The 22,213-nt window shown below is 42.1% G+C and overlaps 1 protein-coding gene across 7 annotated transcripts in view; it reads right to left on the bottom strand.

Moving 5' to 3' along the window:
- arid1b (AT-rich interactive domain 1B) overlaps positions 1–22,213 on the bottom strand; it is a 646,010-nt gene that overhangs the window by 161,514 nt on the left and 462,283 nt on the right. For all 7 annotated transcript variants that reach the window (XM_070889678.1, XM_070889679.1, XM_070889680.1 and 4 more), the window contains exon 7: positions 4,981–5,160. In XM_070889678.1, coding sequence (XP_070745779.1) covers positions 4,981–5,160 — 180 coding nt within the window. The remainder of the gene's footprint in view (positions 1–4,980; positions 5,161–22,213) is intronic.

Raw genomic sequence — 22,213 nt, 5'->3', positions numbered from 1 at the left:
GCTATCGTATTCTCTTTGAAATGTTCCGCAAGTTTCCGTAGGTGCTTGCGCGAAATTCGGAACTTGCGGCCCGTCAACATACGCGTTGACACGCCATCTGTGGGAGCCCCGAAAAAGCAATCGCTGGCACAGAATTGGGCTATTTGCCCAGCAGCTGGCATTCAATTGCGGACAGAAGTCTTACGGTTGATGCAAGTAGGCACAGGGCCTGTTTGCATCAGCGTACGGGGATATCTAAGGTTTTAATTAACATTTTCATATCCTAAATTATGCACATACACTGTATTAAATGAAGTTATACAAATATTGGCCTGGATTATACTTTTAATCATGTATAAAATCAAAAATTAAATTTTTAATGAGGTTAGAAGATTGAAGGTAATTATGAATAAAATTCCAATTCTGTATATTGTATAATTATTAGATTTGGGGATTCCATTGTATATCATCATTAGGGGATTTGCTTCGTAAATGATTGAAATGCAATTCCGCTTTGTCATGGAGGACCGGGCCCACGTGATTCCAGATACACTTCCATACCGGCTGTGTCCAACTTTTAAAAGTTGGTATTCAGAGAGATTTGGGTGTTCTTGTGCAAGTAACACAAAGCTAGCATGTAGGTACAGCATGCAATAAGGAAGACAAATGGCATGTTGTTTTTTATTGCAAGGGGCTTGGAGTATAAGAGTAAGGAAGTCTTGTTACAATTGTACAGGGCCTTGGTGAGACTACACCTGGAATACTGTGTATAGTTCTGGTCTCCTTATCTAAGGAAGGATACACTTACCACAGAGGGAGTGTAACAAAGGTTCACCTTGGAGGCGGTACAACGGAGGTTCACTAGATTGATTCTTGGGATGAGAGGGCTGTCTTATGATGTGAGATCATGTAGAATGGGCCGATACTCTCTGGAGTTTAGAAGAATGAGAGGTGATCTCATTGAAACATACAAGATTCTGAAGGGGATTGACAGGGTAGATACTGAGAGGTTGTTTCCCCTGGCTGGAGTGTCCAGAACTAGGGGGTTACCGTCTCAGGATACGGGGAAAGCTATTTAAGGAGGAATTTCTTCACTCAGAGGGTGAGAATCTTTGGAATTCTCTGCCCCGGCGTGCTTTGGATACTGAGTCTCTGAATATATTCAAGGCGGAGATAGATTGATTTTTGGAGTCTAGGGGAATTGAGGGATATGGAGATGGGGCGGGAAAGTGTTGTTGAGGTCGATGATCAGCCATGATCTTATAGAATGGCGGAGCAGGCTCGATGGGCCGTATAGCCTACTCCTGCTCCTATTTCTTATGTTCTAATGTCCCTGGGATCTGTGGACCATTATGCTGCCCTCCACCCCGAGATGACAACTTTTCTTTGCCTGGTTGCCAGCATGTACTTCCGTAATTGTTTCGCGGATCATAGGTGTGCTCCGGAGGTACGCCTCCGAATGCAATTTCAGGGCCAATGATCTGTATGATCAAGGCCATAAAACAACGCATAGTGGAAAGATTTAAAAAAACATTGAAAGCAGTAGCCTTTGAAGTAAAGTGGTCCTAACGAGATGGTACAAAATGAATCACAGCCAAAACCTGCATGGCGGCTAAAATATCTTGCTGCCCCCCCACCATCGGTAAAAGAAAAGCATTTTTGCTTGCACCTCTGGGAAATTAAGACCATTTCCCCATCCCATATGTGATTAGCGCTTCTTATGTGCAATGGTAACCCCCCTGTGGTTTTGAAAAAAATTGCGCGTGCAAAAAAAACCACAAAGTGGTCTAGTTCTTTCTTTCGTCATACATAATCAACTCTCACTTTTAAAGGGTTTTCCTGTTTGGCGAATAAAAATTGAGGAGAACCATTAATTTTAGTTAAGAGTTGAGGTGAATTTTTTTCCAACTGGGAAACTTTTACAAAGGTGTTATGACAGAAAGGAAAAGGTCCTCTATGGTTAAACATAGTGGGCTAAAAATTCGTTATAGCCCGGTTTGAGGCGGTGACACTGCCTAGATGCTAATTTTAGCGCGGGGTGATGTTTACCACCTCAAACCGGGATATTCACTATTAGCGCCCGAAAAGGGGAGTTGAGTGCTAAGGGAAGTGTTCCACCCTACTCTCGGGGCACTACGGGACAGTAGCACTGCAGGGAAAATCAAGTTCTGGCGTTAGGAAACCGGCAGCTTAGCGCCTAAAGGGGAGGTCAGCTGGACCACCTGAAAAATGAGAGAAAGTTGAAGGGAGCATTGAAAACAGCAGCAGTATGTCAGACTTCACAGAATCAAAGTACTGTTAAAAGATTTTACACTGACCACCCACCTGCTCCTGCTTTCTAATATCACCCCAGGAGCTTCCACAGAATGCCTGCTCTCCCTATCAGTGACAGCGGCAGGCGTTATGGCAGGCGAAAGGAGTGAAGTTTGGGATCGTGGCGCTAACATCGCGTTGCAATCATGACGTCACCAAGTGGGTGGCGCTGGAGCGCGCAGCGCTAACTGAAAGCGCCGCCACTAAACCACCAATGATGTTCGTGTCAGACATGAACAGTGCTCGGGCGGCAAGCACTTAGCGCCCACGGGTGGTACTAACAAACACATTTTTATCCCAGTGTTCCTGCCAAACTGCTGGTGACATTAAAGGAACTGCAAATTTTGCCAATTCAACTTTCTAATTACCTGGAGGAAACTGATGCTTCTGGCTCCTGTAATGAACTTTGCTCATGCAGTATTAAGAGTTGTGCCTGAGGTTCCCTAAATCCCTCTCAATTCACTGTGCAAGAGCTTTGTATGATCTGGAGACACTGCAATGTAAACAGTCTTTTGGAGTGTTTTTTTTTAATTCAAAAAAAGATAAAAGGAACACTTAAATTTACAGATATCAGAATCAAGCTTGAATTAGGTGGCAGCTTAATTTTATTCAAGAAGTCAGACTACTTTTCTGCAAAGGATCCTTCGTGTTGAAAATACTACTTACTGCCTAATGTCTTCAACATTGATGAGGGCTCATTCATAAAAAAAAATCAAGTTAAGATTTTCTTTCTTTCCCCTCATCAAATCCAAACATGCCAACTATCTGCGTTTCACCCAATTGACTGTTTATGAATCAGAATCAAATTGCTCACAGCTCTGCCACTTGCCACTTTTAGCTGATGTTGCGGCTGGCCTGGGGAGCGAAACTCTACTGACTGCAGTGGATGGGAATTCTTGAGATGATTTTGTCAGATCAGGAATTCACCCTCACAGTTTTAAGCAAAATTATATCCCCTGGAGCTGCAGCAGCATCAAATAGGAGCTGGCGAGGGGGGAAAAGAGAGAAAAGTACCAGCAAAACCTTTGGGGATGACAAGGGGAGGTGAGTGCCAATGTGAATGTGTGGGGGGAGGAGGGAGGAGGTGGTTTGAGGGAAAGAATAATGTCTTAATGCCTCACTGTGACAAGCATATATAAACAATTTATCTGATTTAATACATATCCATAATTTCTCCATAAGAAATGAGGGCAAATCCTTTCAATTTTGCCACAATGTTCTACTATACAAATTTAGTTATGAGAAGCCCATGTGCCACTGCACTTTTGATGTAACTATATACATCATAGGACTACATTCAACATGGTTGGAGTTGTCAACTTTTGTGAAACTGCTAGTCAGCTTCTACAGGTTTTCTACATTGGCACGTATGCAGCTATCCTTTATAGAATCATACAGCACAGATGGAAGCCATTTGGCCTATCGTGCCTGCGCCGGCTCTTTGAAAGTGCTATCCAATTAGTCCCATAGCCCTGCAATTTTTTCCTTTTCAAGTATATATCCAATTTCCTTCTGAAAGTTACTACTGAATCTGCTTCCACCAACCTTTCTGGCAGTGCATTCCAGATTCTAACAACCTTCTGGAACTTGCTATTTCCCAGCTGAAGGTAAGCAGCCAATAGTACAAATGCTGCTCTGTAGCCTGCTACTAGAAGGTGTTTGAAAGAACCTGGCCTGACTTTCCCTCTATGTTCACTTCCTATGACTTCCAGCTTTGCTGATCTGTAATTGCAATTATACTTTGAGAGAACACCACATGATGAGAATGTCCCAGGCAAGATTAAGACTCATTAAGTTGTTACGTAAAAATAGACACAGAGCTATTCTGCTCTTCTGGTATTCAATAGTGTGGTATATTAAGCTACTTTTACATTGGTCTTTCAATTCAGATTCTAGGAGCCCAGTGTCAATGAACTAGCTCCCAGTGTTTATAGCCAGTTTTATCCAGGTCCACGTCTGTCACCAGTTATGGGTTTAATGATATAAATGCCAGGAGTCAGTTCTTGGATGCCAGGTTTCCAATTATTTAACAAAGGGTTCTACAGTTTAACACATTTAAAATTTATTGACAACTGTTTGATAGCATGTGCATAAAAGCTGTACATAGTACTCAAAAGACTAGCTCTTTAAGCAGCATTTCTAATCTTAGTCAATGATGAGTTTTTAAAAAAAATCTGGGTTAAACAGCAGGTAAAAGAATCTATTACATGGATATGCTCAGCAAATATGGAATCAAACTATTAATCTGTAAAACAGCTCATGTTCGCTTGCTTTCCTCAATAGCAGTCAAAGAATCTTCCATGTTTGATATCTACAGATGGCAGCATTACGTTTAATACATACAAAAATAAAACGCAAGTGAATTTCAAATCCCATGCTGTGACAATAAAGATTAGCCACAAAAACAGTTGGGTTTCCTAGTTTTAATCATTTATATGTCAGAATGAAATATCTTTGAGGAGCACCCAAGGTAAAAAAAAGTAGATAGATGAAGCTGCTTTTTGGCCCACTGCTGTTTTTTTTTGTAAGCATAGAGACTCTGTCATTAGTCTCAAGATGCTTTCTAATGAACCTCTCAATATTTAATGAGCTACCTAAAGACCCTATTTTTGTCATTATTTATAGCTAGACATTTTAAAGTAGTCTCTATTGACTTTGACTAATTTTCAGTTGTTTTTCTTTTCTTACCTTGTGGTCCATACTGGCCACTTTGGGGACCATAAGTGCTGCTGGAGTTGCTCTGCTGGTAAGGACCCATGCCAGGGTGCATCTGTCCTCCGGGCGATGGATGTGGAGACATAGGAGGACCGGGTTGCTGAGATCCATACTGAGATATTTGTGTGTTTCTTTGCACACCTGGCATAAAACCTACATAGAGAGAAAGAGAGAGCAAGAAAGAGAGAGAGAGAGAAAAAGTGAGAGAGAGACACACAGAGACATACAAGAGAAAGAAAAAGAGAAAGTTAATTATAACAGCAAATTACAGAGAGCTTGGAAGCTAACAATACCTCAGGATGTTCAGCCCTTTTTGAAAATTAAGGCACCAACTCTTCCATAGCCAAATTTCACAGAACAGAATGCTCTCACCATCCTCTCTCTTTTCTATCAATTAACCTTATTACCAAATCAGCCAAGCTTCACTGAGTCACAGTGCTGAAGCTGACCAAGTAATACTGCAAACTTGTTTCTTTAATGAAAACCATGGATAACCTGCGTTGCCATTATGCTCACTAAAGGTTTACGCTGAAAAACTGACTTTCAGTGGCTTAGATACACAGTGATTATGTTTAAGGTGGCACACAAACAACAGTGAGAATTTAGATGTGCAATGAGGTATGTGTTATGAATATATACTTGAAAAGTTAAGTCCTCGAGTTTCTACTTCAGTCTAGTTCCTGAAGAAACCATTGTAAAACATGAGTGAAAGTCAAGAGATGAGAAACACAATTTTCATGGTTTAGTGCTAACATCATGCAGTGAGAGACACTTTTATGTAACCTGAAAACATTTTAAACTCTTAATCCCTTTACCAATCCATCTGTACAAAGGTGATGGAACACACTTGTTAGTTTAAATTTTAGTTATTTTGATTTTCTCTATAAAAATATTTTTTTATGGAGCTATATAATACAACTTTTATCATAGCCAACAGCAATTATATATAGGAAATAAACTTTTGAGGATGAGGATAGAGATGAACTGTATCTGTAGCTCAACTGGCAACCAGAAGGCTGCAAGTCGGAGGCTAAGAGTGTCCACATAGCTGTGGTGATGCTGCTCACCGAAGCTACCTACTCGATGAAGCTTCCCATAGGAAAACTATCATCCAATCGGTGAACATTGTGAACAGTGAGAACAGAGAAGTGTGTAGCCCCAGACCATTCCATCCCAACTAGAACAGTGGAGATTTATATCTATTAAATATATCAAAAATAAGCTAGGAAAAGGGTGAAACCAAAAGGATAGGGTGACTGAACATGTTGAAAATTTTTAGCTGATCAGAGAGCCAGCATGGATTTGTAAAAGGTAGGTCATGCCTGATGAAGCTGATCAATTTTTTTTGAAGAGGTCTCTTAAAGTAGAATGTCTATGAATGTTCCAGAAGGGATCTGATAATGTCCCTTATAAGAGACTGTTAACTAAGGTTGCAGTCCATGGAATTAATGGCAAATTATTGACCTGGTTAGGAAATTGGCTGAGCGGCAGGAGACAGTGAGTAAGGATAATGGGCAGGTACTCTAATTGGCAGGATGTGACTAGTGTTGGGCCCTCAATTATTCACAGTATTTATTAACGACTAAAAAAAAGTTTGTATTCATTTATGCAATATGGGCGTCGCTGGCAAGGCCTACATTTATTGCCCATCCCTAATTGCCCTGGAGAAGGTGGTGGTGAGATGCCTTCTTGAACTGCTGCAGTCCGTGTGAATGTACTCCCACAGTGCTGTTGAGGAGGGAGTTCCAGGAATGTGACCCAGTGACGATGAAGGAACGGTGATATTCTTCCAAGTCAGGATGGTGTGTGACTTGGAGGTGATGGTGTTCCCATGCGTCTGATGCCCTTGTCCTTTTATGTGGTAGAGGTTGCGGGTTTGGGAGGTTCTGCAGTGCATGTTGTAGATGGTACACATTGCAGTCATGGTACGCCAGTGATGGAAGGAGTAAATATTGAAGGTGGTGGATGGGGTGCCAATCAAGCTAGCTGCTTTGTCCTGGATGGTGTCAAGCTTCTCGAGTGTTGTTGGAGTTGCACTCATCCAGGCAAGTGGAGAGTATTCCATCACATTCCTGACTTGTGCCTCGTAGATGGTGAAAAGGCTTTGGGGAGTCAGGAGGCGAGACGCTCGCCGCAGAACACCCAGTCTCTGACCTGCTCTTGTTGCCACAGTATTTATGGGCTGGTCCAGTTAAGTTTCTGGTCAATGGTGACCCCCAGGATGTTGGTGGTGGGGGATTCGATGATGGTAATGCCACTGAATGTCAAGGGGCGGTGGTTAGACTCTCGCTTGTTGGAGATAGCCATTGCCTGTCACTTGTGTGGCACAAATGTTACTTGCCACCCATCAGCCCAAGTCTAGGTCGTGCTGCATGCGGGCATGGACTGCTTCATTATCTAAAGGCACTGAACACTGTGCAGTCATCAGTGAACATCCCCACTTCTGAACTTAAGATGGATAGAAGGTCACTGATGAAGCTGCTAAAGATGATTGGGCCTATGACATGGCCCTGAGGAACTCCTGCAGTGATGTCCTGGGGCTGTGATGATTGACTTCCAACCACCATAACCATCTTTCCTTGTGCTAGGTATGACTCCAGACAGTGGAGAGTACCTCCCCCACCCCCCCTCCTCCCATTGACTTCAGTTTTATTAGGGCTCCTTGATGCCACATTCGGTCAAATGCTGCCTTAATATCAAGGGCAGTCACTCTCACCTCACCTCTGGAATTCAGCTATTTTGTCCATGTTTGGACCAAGGCTGTAATGAGGTCTGGAGCCAAGTGGTCCTGGTGAAACTCAAACTGGACATCAGTGAGCATGATGGAATAGAAAGCTAAATCTGCCCTGACATAAAGATAGGTGGCATTGCAGGTAGTGTAGATGAAATCATAAAATTACAAAGAGATATTGATAGATTAAATGAATGGGTAAAACTGTGGCAAATGGATTTCAATGTAGGCAAATGTGAGATCATCCACTTTGGATTTAAAAATGATAGAAGGGGGTACTTTCTAAATGGTGAAAAGCTAAAAAACAGTGAAGGTCCAAAGAGACTTGGGGTCTAGGTACATAGATCATGAAAAGTTAATGAACATGTACAGAAAATAATCAAAAGGCTAATCAAAAAGGCCAGAGGACTAGAATACAAGGGGGTAGAAGTTATGCTGCAGCTGTACAAAACCCTGGTTAGACCACACCTGGAGAACTGTGAGAAGTTCTGGGCATCACATCTCAGGAAGGATATATTGGCCTTGGAGGGAGTGCAGGTTTACCAGAATGACACCCAGACTCCAGGGATTCAATTATGAGGAGAGATTACACAAACTAGGGTTGTATTCCCTGGAATTTAGAAGGTTAAAGGGTTGATTTGATCGAAGGTTTCAAGATATTAATGGGAACACATAGGGCAGGTAGAGACAAACTATTTCTGTTAGTTGGGGCATAAGCAAAAAATTAGAGCTAGACCTTTCAGCCATGAAATTAGGAAACACTTCTACACACAAAAGGTGCTAGAAGTTTGGACCTTTATTCCGCAAACGGTAACTGTTGCTAGATCAATTGTTACTTTTTAATCTGAGACTGATAGATTTTGGTTTAGCAAAGGCATTAAGGGTTATGGGGCAAAGGCCATATGGAGTTTTGTCACAGATCAGCCATGATCTCATTGAATGGCAGAACAGGCTCGAGGGGCTAAACTACCTACTCCTGTTCCTATAAATGCAGTATTGGCTAAGTGACAGGAAACAGAATAGTGGTGAAAGGTTGTTTTTCAAACTGGAGGAAGATATACAGTGGTATCCCTCAGGGCCACTGCTTTTCTTGATGTATATTATTGACTTGGACTTGGGAGTACAGGGCACAATCTCAAAATTTGCAGATGACACAAAACTTGGAAGTATCGTGAACAGTCTTACATTTTGGCAGGAAGAACAAGGAAAGGCAATATAAACGAAAGGGTACAATCCTAAAGGAGGTGCATTAACAGAGAGACCTGGGGGTATGTTGAAGGTGACAGAACAGGTTGAGAAAGCGGTTAAAAAAAGCATATGGAAGACTGAGCTTCATAAATAGAGGCATAGAGTACAAAAGCAATGAAGTTATGATGAACCTTTAAAAATTACTGATTCGGTCTCAACTGGAGTACTCTGTCCAATTCTGGGCACCACACTTTAGTAAGGTTGTGAAGTGGGTGCAGAAAAGATTTGAGAGAATGATTCCAAGGATGAGGAACCAGAGAAGCTGGGGTTGTTCTCCTTAAAGCATAGAAGGTTGAGAGGAGATTTGCTCGAGGTATTCAATATCATGAGGGGTTTAGATAGAGTAGAGTGAAACTGTTCCCATTGGCGGAAAAGTCAAGAACCAGAGGACACAGATTTAATGTGATTGGCTAAAGAACCAAAGGCGACATGAGGAAAAACCTTTTTACGCAGTGAGTGGTTAGGATCTGGAATGCACTGCCTGAAATGGTGGTGGAGGCAGACTCAATCATGACTTTCAAAAGGGAATTGGATAAGTACCTGAAGGAAAAACAATTGCAGGGCTACAGGGAAAGGGCGGATGAGTGCGACTAACTTTAGTGCTCTTGCAGAGAGCTGGCAAGGATTCGACGGGCTGAGTGGCTTCCTTCTGTGCTGTAACAATTCTATGATTCTATTGAACAGGAAATGTTTCCATTGGGGTCTACCAGCAAGAACACTAACTGGGGTATGGCAACAACAGATCAAAAGCCAGACGAGAGAACAAAGCTTTTTTTTATCACAGAAACAAGTTTTCAAATGTCAGCGTCTGGACGGTCACTGAAAAAGGAATACTGCATCATTCATACAGCCTTAGGTTGCATGTTTTTATTGTTTCAGACAGCAGGACCATTTGTACTAATCAGTGTAGTCATAAAAACCTAATGAGAAACACATTTTTTTGCAAGATACAACACAATAGGCTCTCCTAATAGCTTGGTGAACTTATCTAGCGAGTAGTCGAATCATGCAGACCTGCAAGATCCTGGTTGTGATCCCCGATCTGTGCTGAGTTAGTCAATCTAAGCTGAAGAACAATATAGAGCTACGATTGATCTTGGCGCCTTAGGCTAGGGAGAGGAGGGGGAAAGTCAGCCGAGAACACTGCGCTTAATTGCTATTCAGCAACTCCTGCTGCAACATGTAGGTAAATGTTGGGGGAAAGGATCTGATTCGGTTGCGATGACTGTGGTGCTCATGGAACTATACCTTAGTAAGGAGTCAACATCTTAAGGAAGGAAGGCGAGAAAAACTGACCAGGGAAAAGAAAGAAGCAACACAAACAAAAGCAGCATTATCTTGGGGTAATGTGTTAATTACAAAAAATATACTTTAAAACCAATATTCTAAAATGTTAGCTTTCTAATTGAGAAATGTAACTAGAGCGATCAGATTATGGGAATGTTAAAAGTAGTCAACTTTTTCTTCCCTCCTCTTCTTGGGGGAGGGTGAATTCCTGTTGGGATGCTGTTTTATAGGCACCATTAAGCCTTCAGCTATCTCATCTAAATGGTTCGAATCACATGGATAACAGCTGAGCCCCAGCACATCATTGCACCTCCACACATTCCAGCAATTAGGAGCAAGATTTTTTACCCCCTTATCTGTAGACATTAAATACTGCAGCCTGCTGTAATGCCTTCACCAGTGTCTTAGTGATATTTAATGACTCAGCACGGACCAGGGATTTAACTTGAGACCTTCTTGATATGTACTAAGAACAACCACTACATGGTGTATTACCTACTTATCTATTGAGAGAGCCATATTCAACATATTCTAGGTTAAGTTCCACTATTCTGCTATCTATTTGGCCTTTACCTTTAAAATTATTTATTCTCTATTTGCAGGGTGGGGATTTGCAACAAAGGTTTAAACATAGGCTCTGCGAGGCAAATTATTATAAGGTAGGAAAACAAATGAGTGCATCAACATGGAAAACAATAGATAACCCGATTCTTCATACTACTTAAATATAGTGGAGATCTCACCTTAGTTGGGTAAATACAAATCTGGCTGAAGGAAGCATTAACTTGAATAGATACTTTGGCTGCATGGGGGCTATACCTTCTCAATATGTCAAGAGAATGAAGCAATAACCAGTCTCTAGCTCGCAGCTTCCTTTAGAATTCAAATTATTTTCCCGAAGTACTAATTTTACCCTTTCTTTGTGACAGCTACAGCCCCCGCCCCCACTCCCCCAGGGACATAATGTAAGCAGCCTGATGTTGACTGTTCTCAGAAGTTCTGAATCATGATTTATTTTACTGTTCAGCATTACAACCTGGCTATATACAGTATAAAAATAAACACATTTGCTGGTTTCACCCAATGCTGAATTATTTCCTTTCACTGGCCTTTTAAAAAAAATTTCATTCCTGGGATGTGGTCTTTGCTGGCAAGGCCAGCATTTATTGCCTATTCCTAATTGTCCTCGAGAAGGGGGTGGTGAACCGCCTTCTTGAACCGCTGCAGTCTATGTGATGAAGGTACTCCCACAGTGCTGTTAGGGAGGGAGTTCCAGGATTTTAACCCTGCGACGATGAAGGAATGGCGATATATTTCCAAGTCAGGATGGTCTGCAACCTGGAGAGGAACTTGCAGGTGATGGTGTTCCCATGCACCTGCTGCCCTTGTTTTTCTAAGTGGTAGAGGTTGCGGATTTGGAAGGTACTGTCGAAGAAGCCTTGGTGAGTTGCAGCAGTGCATCTTGCAGATGGTACACGATGCAGGCACGGTATGCCGGTGGTGGAAGGAGTGAATGTTTAAGGTGGTGGGTGGGGTATCAATCAAATGGGCTGCTTTGTCCTGGATGGTGTCGAGCTTCTTGAGAGTTGTTGGAGCTGCACTCATCCAGGCAAGTGGAGAGTATTCCATCACACCCCTGATTTGTGCCTTGTAAATGGTGGAACAGCTTTGGGGAAATCAGGAGTTGAGACACTTGCCGCAGAATACCCAGCCGCTGAGCTGCTCTTGCAGCCAGAGTATTTATGTGGCTGGCCCAGTTCAGTTTCTGCTCAATGGTGGCCCCCTCCAGGATATTGATGGTAGGGGATTTGGCAATGGTAATGCCGTTAAATGTCATGGGGAGGTGGTTAGACTCTCTCTTGTTGGAGATAGCCATTGCCTGGCACATGTGTGGCGAGTATGTTACTTGCCACTTATCAGCCCTAGCCTGAATGTCATCCAGGTCTTGCTGCAGATGGGCATGGAATACTTCATGATCTGGGGAGTTGCGAATGGAACTGAACACTGTGCAATCATCAGCAAACATCCCCACCTTTGACCTTATGATGGAGGGAAGGCCATTGATGAAGCAACTGAAGATGGTTGGGCCTAGGACACTGCCCTGAAGAACTCCTGCAGCAATGTCTTGGAGCTGAGATGATTGACCTCCAACAACCACAACCATCTTCCTTTGTACTAGATGTGACTTCAGCCAATGGAGTTTTCTTCCTGATTCCCATTGACTTAGGGGAATGGTAGCATAGTGGTTATTTTACTGGACTAGTAATCTAGAGATGCAAGTTCGAATCCCACCATGGCAGCTGTGGAATTTAAATTCAGTTAATTAAATAAATCTGGAATAAAAAGCGAGTCACCCATTTATCCTGACTCTGTTCTCTGTTAGTTAGCCAATCCTCTATCCATGCTAATATATTACCCCCATCCGTGCGAGCTTTTATCTTGTGCAGTAAACTTTTATGTGGCACTTTATCGAATGCCTTCTGGAAATCCAAATACACCACATCCACTGGTTCCCTTTATCCACCCTGCTCGTTACATCCTCAAAGAGCTCCAGCAAATTTGTCAAACATGATATCCCTTTCATAACATAAGAACCTAAAAAATAGGAACAGGAGTAGGCCATATGGTCCCTCGAGCCTGCTCCGCCATTCAATAAGATCATGGCTGATCGGATCATGGACGCAGCTCCACTTCCCCGCCCGCTCCCCGTAACCCCTTATTGTTTAAGAAAGCTGACTCTGCTTGACTGTACTTGGATTTTCTAAATGTCCTATTACTACTTCCGTAATAATGGACGACAGCATTTTCCCAATGACAGATGTTAGGCTAACTAGTCTATAGTTTCCTGCTTTCTGTCTTCCTCCTTTCTTAAAAAGGGGCGTTACACTTGCGGTTGTCCAATCCGCTGGGACCTCTCCAGAATCCAGGGAATTTTGGTAGATTACAACCAATGGATCCACTATCTTTGCAGCCACTTCTTTCAAGACCCTAGGATGCAGGATATCAGGTCCAGGGAACTCGTCCATCTTTAGTCCCATGAGTTTGCCTCGTACTTTTTCTCTAGTGATAGTGATTCTTTTAAGACCCCCCATCCTCCCAATAGCCCCTTGATTATCAATTATTGGGATGCTTTTAGTGCCTTTGACCATGAAGACCGATACAAAATATTTGTTCAAAGTCTCTTCCATTTCCCTGTCTCCCATTAGTAATTCCCCAGTCTCATCCTCTAAAGGACCAACGTTTATTTCTTGCTAGTTTACTCTCTGAAACTATCTTTTCTCTGTATTATTTTTTTAGTCGTCCTTTGCTGGTTTCTAAAAATTGCCCAATCCTCTGGCCTTCCACTATTCTTCGCAACATTGTATGCCTTTGTTTTCAATTTGATACCATCCTTTACTTCCTTAGTTATGCATGCTAAACAATAGAAGCAGCATGCTATAGATCGAGCTAAGCAATCCCACAACGAATGGATCAGATCAAAGCTCTGCAGTTCTGCCAGGTGGTGGACAATTAAACAACTAACAGGAGGAGGAGGCTCCATGAATATCCCCATCCTCAATGAAGGCAGAGTCCAGCACGTGAGTGCAAAAGACAAGGCTGAAGTGTTTGCAACCATCTTCAGCCAGAATTGTCACGTGGATGTTCCATATCAGGCTCTTCCTGACCTTCCCACCATCAGAGAAGCCAGTCTTCAGCCAATTCGATTTACTCCACATGATAGCAAGAAACGGCTGAGCGCACTGGATACAGCAAAGGCTATGGACCCCGACAACACCCCGACTGTCGTGAAGTCTTGTGCTCCAGAACTAGCCATGCCTCTAGCCAAGCTGTTCCAGTACAACACAGACAGCAATGTGGAAAACTTACGTAATCTATAATTAATGTGAAAGGAGGAAGACGAATAAAAAAATGATGTACATTATTCACATGCAGCGTTGAATAAAGTAACGTACAGATTTTGAAGGTTGCTTGCCTGAAGCTGCCTCAGTATTGTATACAGTCCCAGCTCCAAACTATGTACTGACTGTAACTCTGAAGACAAGATATAATTCTGCTTTAAGGCAAATCTAAAGTTGTGCAGTAGAGTTGTACTGCCCAACCAGCAGCAAGATACTGAGGTCAATACTGCACATGTCACAACTTCACCACAGATAGATATAGCAAATGCACCCCTAACATCAGATTGCTTCCCCTAGATCTGCAAAGCACAATTACGACACTACCCTTTGGGGTAAATATCTGAGGTAAGTGGTAGAACCTGTTAACATCTATGTTTTCCACATCTGGCCAGATTTGGGCATTTCTGAGCAGAGTTGTGCAGTAATAGGGCATTGCACAATTGTGGAAGGGTTGAAAATGCAATTCCGTTTTTTTTCCTTAAAATTATTAGAAAATTGTGTAAAGAAATGATATACAGTTCTTTATGTTTTGTTTCTCCTTTTTGATATTTGAGAGTTGTGGTTGGTTGCAAATTAGTTCTTGGGGGTCTACTCTGAAATACATGCACTGAATTTCCTGACTTTTTGTTCCCCTTCCAGTTGCCAGTCATATTTTCCCAATTGTCCCAACATCATCATCATCATCAAACACATACAAATTCAATCTCTTCTCTTCTGCAACCACCTCCAAAAAAATTAGCTCCAAGCATTTCATTTGGATTTCAAATCCAATGAGTTAAATTTACCAAGCGTTTCAAATTCTATCCCCAGCTGTTTCTCCTGGATAACATGCATGACCAATACAGACCGTAGAACTAGTTCCAGCATAATTTCTCCATTAGATTCTTCAGAATTTTCCATTGCCTTTTATGGTCACAATGCTGGTGGCCTACCCACTCAAGCTCCCCAGTGCAGTTTGGAAATGTTTTAGATGAGCGGCCTTAGAGGGGTAAACCACAAGTACTCAATTTGTCCACCATGGTAGGGCAAAACCAAATGAATTGTTTGCATACATAGTAACAATGACTACACTTCAAAAGTAATCATTGGCTGTGAAGTGCTTCGGGACTTCCTGAGGACATGGTAAAGTGCTGTATATGTTTGCCTGAATGGTAGAGATAGTTTGCACTCTCTGGCATCAGAACTGCTGGAGGAAACTGTTGAAACTGGCTTCTCTAACATACATGTTCCTCAGCTCTATTCCATTACTGGTTTTGGTATACTGTGCAGGTGAAAGCAGCAATCTATTTCAAAGGACTTGACGGAAATTAGTTTACTAAACACTGCAAAAACGAATGATACTGCAGCAAACAACTTCAAGCAAAAAGCTCAAATGCCTGACATGAACTGTATTTGTATTTCTCATTCTGGCTATCTGGAATGGTGTTGATCCCTGAATCTGCATGGAAGACAAGAAATATAACATCTAGGTTGTAAGTTTTGAAGTACTTTGCTACTCTCAGGAAGCAGGGATTCTCATCGGAGATGTCACTGAAGGTGAACACAACTGGCTTTATTTCACCACAAGAGTGCACGTAAAATATTTGAAAGAAACCTTTCGCCTCTGTAATGTCTGTAAGCTTGTAATGTTTGTAGCTCCACACTGTGGATGTGGACGTATTGTGTACTGCAAGTGCAGAGTTAATAATAAACAGAACCAGGCAGATTTCCGGAGGCTTCCGAGAGAGCTGCCGGCCATGTTAGGAGCTGTGTGTGCTATGCTCTGTGAAGATATCACATTTGACGATTGAGATGGGAGTTTTCAGATGATTTAAAGCTTAAATTTTGTTGGTGAAGGATTCAGCTAGCTGACAGAATTTGGAAGTTTCTGTCTTTGGAAATAAGCTACAATATCCAAGGTAAAATACAGCACACGTGTGAACAGCGAGAGATTAAAATGGCAGGAGTATTGGGATATTTGGGTGAATATAGACACGACCGGGAACGTTTTAAAGCGTATGTGGATCGGCTAGAAATGTATTTCACTGCAAATAACATAATCGAAGTTCCAGACAATGCAGTCCAGAACCGGGCTGTGTTGGAACATAAGAAAGCGATCCCCTTATCGGTGGTGGGTCCGGCATTGTACGAAACCATTGTAAATCTGCTTGTGCCTGACGAGCCAAAGGACACAATGCTTAAAGAGATTTTAACGAAGCTGGAGCAGCACTATAACCCCAAACCGTTAGAAATTGCTGAAAGCTATCGTTTCGGGATTCGGAAACAAAAGGCTGATGTAAGTATCAACGATTACATCGTAGCATTAAAAAAGCTATCGATGCACTGTAATTGTGAAAACTTTCAAAACCGAGCATTATGGGATCGTTTCGTTTGTGGGGTGAAAAATGACGCGATCAGAAGGAAGTTATTGATGACGGATGACTTTACTTTTGAGATTGCTTGTCAGACAGCGAGGTCGATGGGCATGGCCGAACAATATTCCCGAGAATTAAATAATAATTACGGTCGTCAGTCAACCGAGGTAAATCACCTGCAGGTTCAAAATAAAAGACGGTGGGGGCCCAAAGTCTCAGAAACTGGAAATTCTAACAGAGCGTCGAAGTCGTGCTATAGGTGCCTGGGACAACACATTGCTCAAAGTTGTTCATACGCGAAGGCAGAGTGTTTCTTCTGCAGAAAGACTGGGCATCTTACGAAGGCATGCCGACTGAAGGGTAAATCAGCGTTCAAAGCTATGAGTGCAGCGTTCAAAGCTATGAGTAGAAATGCCAAGAGACGACATAGCATGGAAGAACAACAACAGGACGAGGTGATGTTAGAGTTACACGTCATCAAGAGGACGAGGTTAACGGACAGCGATTCGGAAAGCATCAAAATCCACATAGATGTTGTGGGATTCAAGATACCAATGGAAATTGACACGGGTGCATCCGTGAGTGTAGTACCGGAGTCGTTGTACCTCGACAAATTGCGTGATTTTCAACTGGAGAAATCCAAGATAGAGCTGCGAGGCTACTCGGGAGAGAAAATTCCTGTGGTAGGTCGTATCACCGTACCGGTGAAATATAAAGATCAATTTCAGAACTTGCCTCTAACAGTAGTGAAGGGAGACAAGTCTGCCTTACTAGGAAGAAATTGGTTGAGTTCACTGAAGCTGGATTGGAGTAAGATTTTCTGTGTGGAAGCGAGATTTTCATCAATAGACGAGATTATCAAGCAGTATCGAAGGTGTTCTGCGAAAAGGGCAGTCCGATCTCAGGCTTCAAGCAGAGTGTCAGGGTACAGAAGGATGCTAGATCGGTTTACTACAAGCCACGTTCCATGCCATATGCACTCAAGGAGAAAGTTGAGTAAGAACTCAAAAGACTAGAGATTGAGAACATCATTTGTAAGATAGATCAATGTAATTGGGCTACACCCATTGTTGTTGTATCTAAGTCCAATGGTAAGGTAAGATTGTGTGGTGATTATAAAGTAACCTTAAACCAGATTCTAGAGGGTAATGTCCCCAATACATTGCCGAATATAGAAGATTTGTTCACAACACTGACAGGTGGTCAGATCTTCTCAAAGCTGGATCTTACGAATGCCTACTTACAGCTTGAACTAGATGAGAAGTCCAAGTCATGTTTGACTATAAATACTCATCGAGGCCTATATTAATTTAATAGACTACCGTTTGGAGTGTCTTTCGCCCCTGCCATATTTCAAGGGGTGATGAACCAGATTTTGCAAGGTATTGAAGGGGTAGTATGTTATTTGGATGACATACTAATTTCAGCACCAAATAGGCAAATTCATGACATATTGAATGAAGTCCTCAAATGCCTAGAGAAGCACAGAGTACGAGTGTCTGCTCTTAAGTGTGAGTTATTTAAAAACTCAGTGGAGTACTTAGGGTACAGAGTAGACAAAGATGGTTTACATCCAACCATGGAAAAATTGGATGCAATTAGAAATGCACCCACTCCCAGGAATGTCACTGAACTTCGTTCATTCTTGGGTCTTTTGAACTATTATGGGAAGTTCCTACCAAATTTGGCTACAGTATTACATCCACTGAATGAACTTTTGAAAAAACAGGTTCATTGGAAGTGGTCAAAAGAATGCGATACAGCATTCAAGGAGTGTAAAAGCAAATTGGTAGAGAGCACCATGTTAGTTCACTATGACATATCCAAGGAGATTAAGCTAGCATGTGATGCCTCTCCTTATGGAGTTGGGGCAGTAATCTCTCATGTATTAAGTAGTGGGGAGGAGAGACCAATTGCTTTTGTTTCACGCACTCTCAGTGCCAGAGAGAGTATTTATGCGCAAATTGAAAGGGAAGCTTTGGCATTAATTTTTGGGGTCAAGAAGTTTCACAAATACTTGTATGGTCGTAAGTTTACCATCGTTACGGACCATAAGCCCCTGACAGCAATCCTCCATCCAAAGTCCCCAGTTCCAACATTAGCTGCAGCCCGAATGCAGCTTTGATTTTGTCAGCATACATTTATGATATTGAATACAGAAGATCAGCTGATCACAGTAATGCTGATGCAATGTCTAGATTGCCTTCCCTATCACAAGTTACACCAGATAGGGAAGAAGTGTTTTTTCATACATTGATGAACTGCCAGTCACAGCTGAAGAGATTGGTAGAGCAACCAAACGTGACCCAATGATGTCAAAGGTGTATGATTATATTGCAAATGGATGGCCAAAGCAGGTAACAGATAAAGATACACATCCATTCTTCATTCGTAGGAATGAATTATCAGTCGATAAAGATTGTATCATGTGAGGTGCAAGAGTGGTTATACCAAATAAATTCAGGTCCAAATTATGAGACGACCACCATGACCAGCACCTGGGAATGTGCTTGACCAAGAGTTTTGCACGCAGTTATTTATGGTAGCCAGGTCTTGATAAAGATATAGAGTACATCATAAGTCAGTGTACGACATGTCAATCGGTAAGCAAGCAACCACCACCAGTACCATTACAGCCATGGAAATGGCCTCCCATGGTGTGGCAAAGGCTACATATTGATTTTGCTGAGTTAGAAGGACAACAATTGTTCATTGTGATTGATAGCCATTCGAAGTGGGTTGAGGTGTTCCCAATGTGGAAAATAACAAGAAGTAAAACATTGGACATTTTGCGAAAATGATTTTCTTCATTTGGCCTCCCTGACGAGATTGCTTCGGATAATGGACCACAATTTCGTTCAGAAGAATTTGCACAATTCACGAGCAAAAATGGTGTGAAACATACCAAGGTTCCACCATACCATCCTGCTTCGAATGGTGCAGCAGAGTGCACTGTACAAATTGTAAAACGTGCCCTCATATAACAAATGTTAGATCCAAATCCAAGGAAACGACAGTTGTCATTGAATCACAAATTGGCTAATTTTTTGATTACATATCGAAATACTCCTCATACAACTACTGGTAGAACACAAGCAGAGTTGTTTCTCAAACGACAGCCATGAACCAGATTCTTGTTGTTAAAGCCAAATTTGGCACAGTCCGTAGAAGAAACACAAGACAGAAAGAGAATCATGATAGAGGTAGAGTAAAAGAGAGAAGTGTGAAATTAAACTAGAAGGCGAGAGTGAAGAACCATCACCATAAATGGTTAAAGTGGTTACCAGGAAGAGTGGTGAAGATATGTGGTCATCGCACATATTTGGTAAAGAGGTTTGATAATGGACAGGTTAGGTTTGTTCATATTGATCATATTTTACCCACAGACATGGAAGGAGTTGAAGGTGGGAATGATTCAATTATTTCTGACTCATCAGATAGTTTTGATACACCAGTAGAAAATCCTAAATCCAATGTACTGGAAACAAATCCAGGAGAGAATCAGAATGAAAGTCTGAGTCCAAGTCAGGAAAACAAAGAGCCTGAAGTTAGAGTGAGTTCAAATGAAAATCAAGGAAATTCCGTGGAGGAAAACGTTCCTCAGGATAAGCGTCAAATGAGTGTGAAATCGACACCAGGTTTGGAAAGTTCTGTTCGAGAGCGAAGGTATCCTCTTCGAAACAGAAAACAAGCGGTAAAGTTAAATTTGTAAATATGCGAAAGAAAATAAGTCTATATCCTGTGTTATGTTTAAAAATGAAGGTTATGTATGATGTTTGTTATAATAACTTCTTCATTAAGGAGGGAGAAGTGCAATGTCTGTAAGCTTGTAATGTTTGTAACTCCACACTGTGGATGTGGACGTATTGTGTTCTGCAAGTGCAGAGTTAATAATAAACAGAACCAGGCAGATTTCCGGAGGCTTCCGAGAAAGCTGCCTGCTATGTTAGGAGCTGTGTGCACTGTGCTGTGTGAATATATCACAGCCTCAAAGTAGTAAAGCTGTACAAATGGGAGTGGACTGGTAGGGGAAATTTTATGACAATGTATGCCAGGCCTGAATAGGATACACTAGTACCTTTCCCAAATGCCATTACCACACTCATGTGGTTCACTCACTTCAATTTGAATTTCACTCAAGGCTCCTTCCTGTGGCAGTTTTATCATTGAAAGTATGACAAACAGAGAAATCCTGTCATTTTTTAATAACACTTGCATTTATACAGCACCTTTTCAAGTTGAAACATCTCAAAGCCTTTCACGCAATGAATTACTTTTGGAGTAGTGATTATGATGCTTACACTATCCCCCAATTGTATTCAGGCAGCTGCACTCTAATTTCGATACATCAATGTTAGTATACATTTGTTGGTAGCTGGAAGCTGACTGAAATGTACACTTTCCCATATATATAAAGAAATATATATAATTTGGCATGCAAGGGTCCGATTATGACTGCTTGATGCTTCAGGTATTATATCGATCCAGCTGCAAAGTTAGGATCTGGGTGTATTTTGTGGGTGAATTTATGCATGCTAATTAAGCACTTTGGTAATATAATCACACATCTTTTCCTTTCACAACCACTGCAGTATTTCAGTCGCAACTTCAGGCATACTGATTTGATGTGTATGAATCCTGGACTGGTCATCCAATATCACCTTCGCATTTCAGTCTCTGTCTTTTTGCCATATGTAGTTACAGCTCTGTTAGCATTAGTCTCACAAAGTAAAAGTGGCTGGCAATCTTACGTTTGGGAATGACCTAGCTTCCTTGAATGCATTTTTTCACTTTAGTTGTTGTCTTAGGATTTGCATTACCAACTTTATTCAAGTTCCATTCAAAATCAGATCATCAGAATCATTAACATCTTTAATCTCTTCTCCTTGTATTGTCACTTTTTCTGGATAGACATCATAGTCTAGAGATTGGTTCGCACCCGAATTGGGGTGTAATCCTGGTGCAGCACATGCTACATGTGCCTGATAAGGCCAATGGCAGGAACATGGAAAATAGGCCACTGGCCTCATTAGTACTGTTGAGCTGCAGGTGGCATTCGTTGCCCCAAAAGGAGTTGCGGGGGCCAACAAGATTGGCCAGCACCCGAGTCAGGAGGATCTGGGAGGACGGTGGAGGCAGTTGGGAGGAGGTGGGAACGGGGGGTGGGGCAAAAGAATCGATGGCTGGCAGGGTTCCACAGTTTTAATGTGGAGCCAGGAGGAATACTCCTGCTAATCTGGCTCTACAATAAGGTAAATAACAAACTAAAAACATACCTTTCGGATGGCAGCCTCCAGCGGTCTAGTTTGACTAAAATGTGGCTGGAAAAACTGATTGTAGCATGAATTAGGGGGGTGGGTGGTGAGAGGAGGTGTTATGGATGGGAAACCCAGTAGTACAGGTTTCCCAAATGAGCTGCAGGATGCCTTTAAAAACAAATTCTCCAGGTTCCCCGCCCGACAGCCAGGCTGATTGACACGCTAGCTGTGCAGCGGGTGAAAAAGACTGCAGCAGAAGGACACAGTGAAGCAGCAGGTAGACAGAGATCACAGTCGCCCAACCCCAGTGCTGCCTCCGTTAAAATCGGAAGTGGGCTGTTTCGAAGTGGCTTGGAAATGTAAAAAAATGTAACTTCCCACCTGACTACAATCCCACCTGTTTTTGTAGGTTAAAATTACCCCAAGTAT

The sequence above is a fragment of the Pristiophorus japonicus genome, chromosome 9 (genome assembly GCF_044704955.1).
Source record: "Pristiophorus japonicus isolate sPriJap1 chromosome 9, sPriJap1.hap1, whole genome shotgun sequence".
Taxonomy (NCBI): domain Eukaryota; kingdom Metazoa; phylum Chordata; class Chondrichthyes; family Pristiophoridae; genus Pristiophorus; species Pristiophorus japonicus.
Note: the sequence above shows the minus strand (reverse complement) of the source record. Positions and strands in the feature narration are given on the sequence as shown.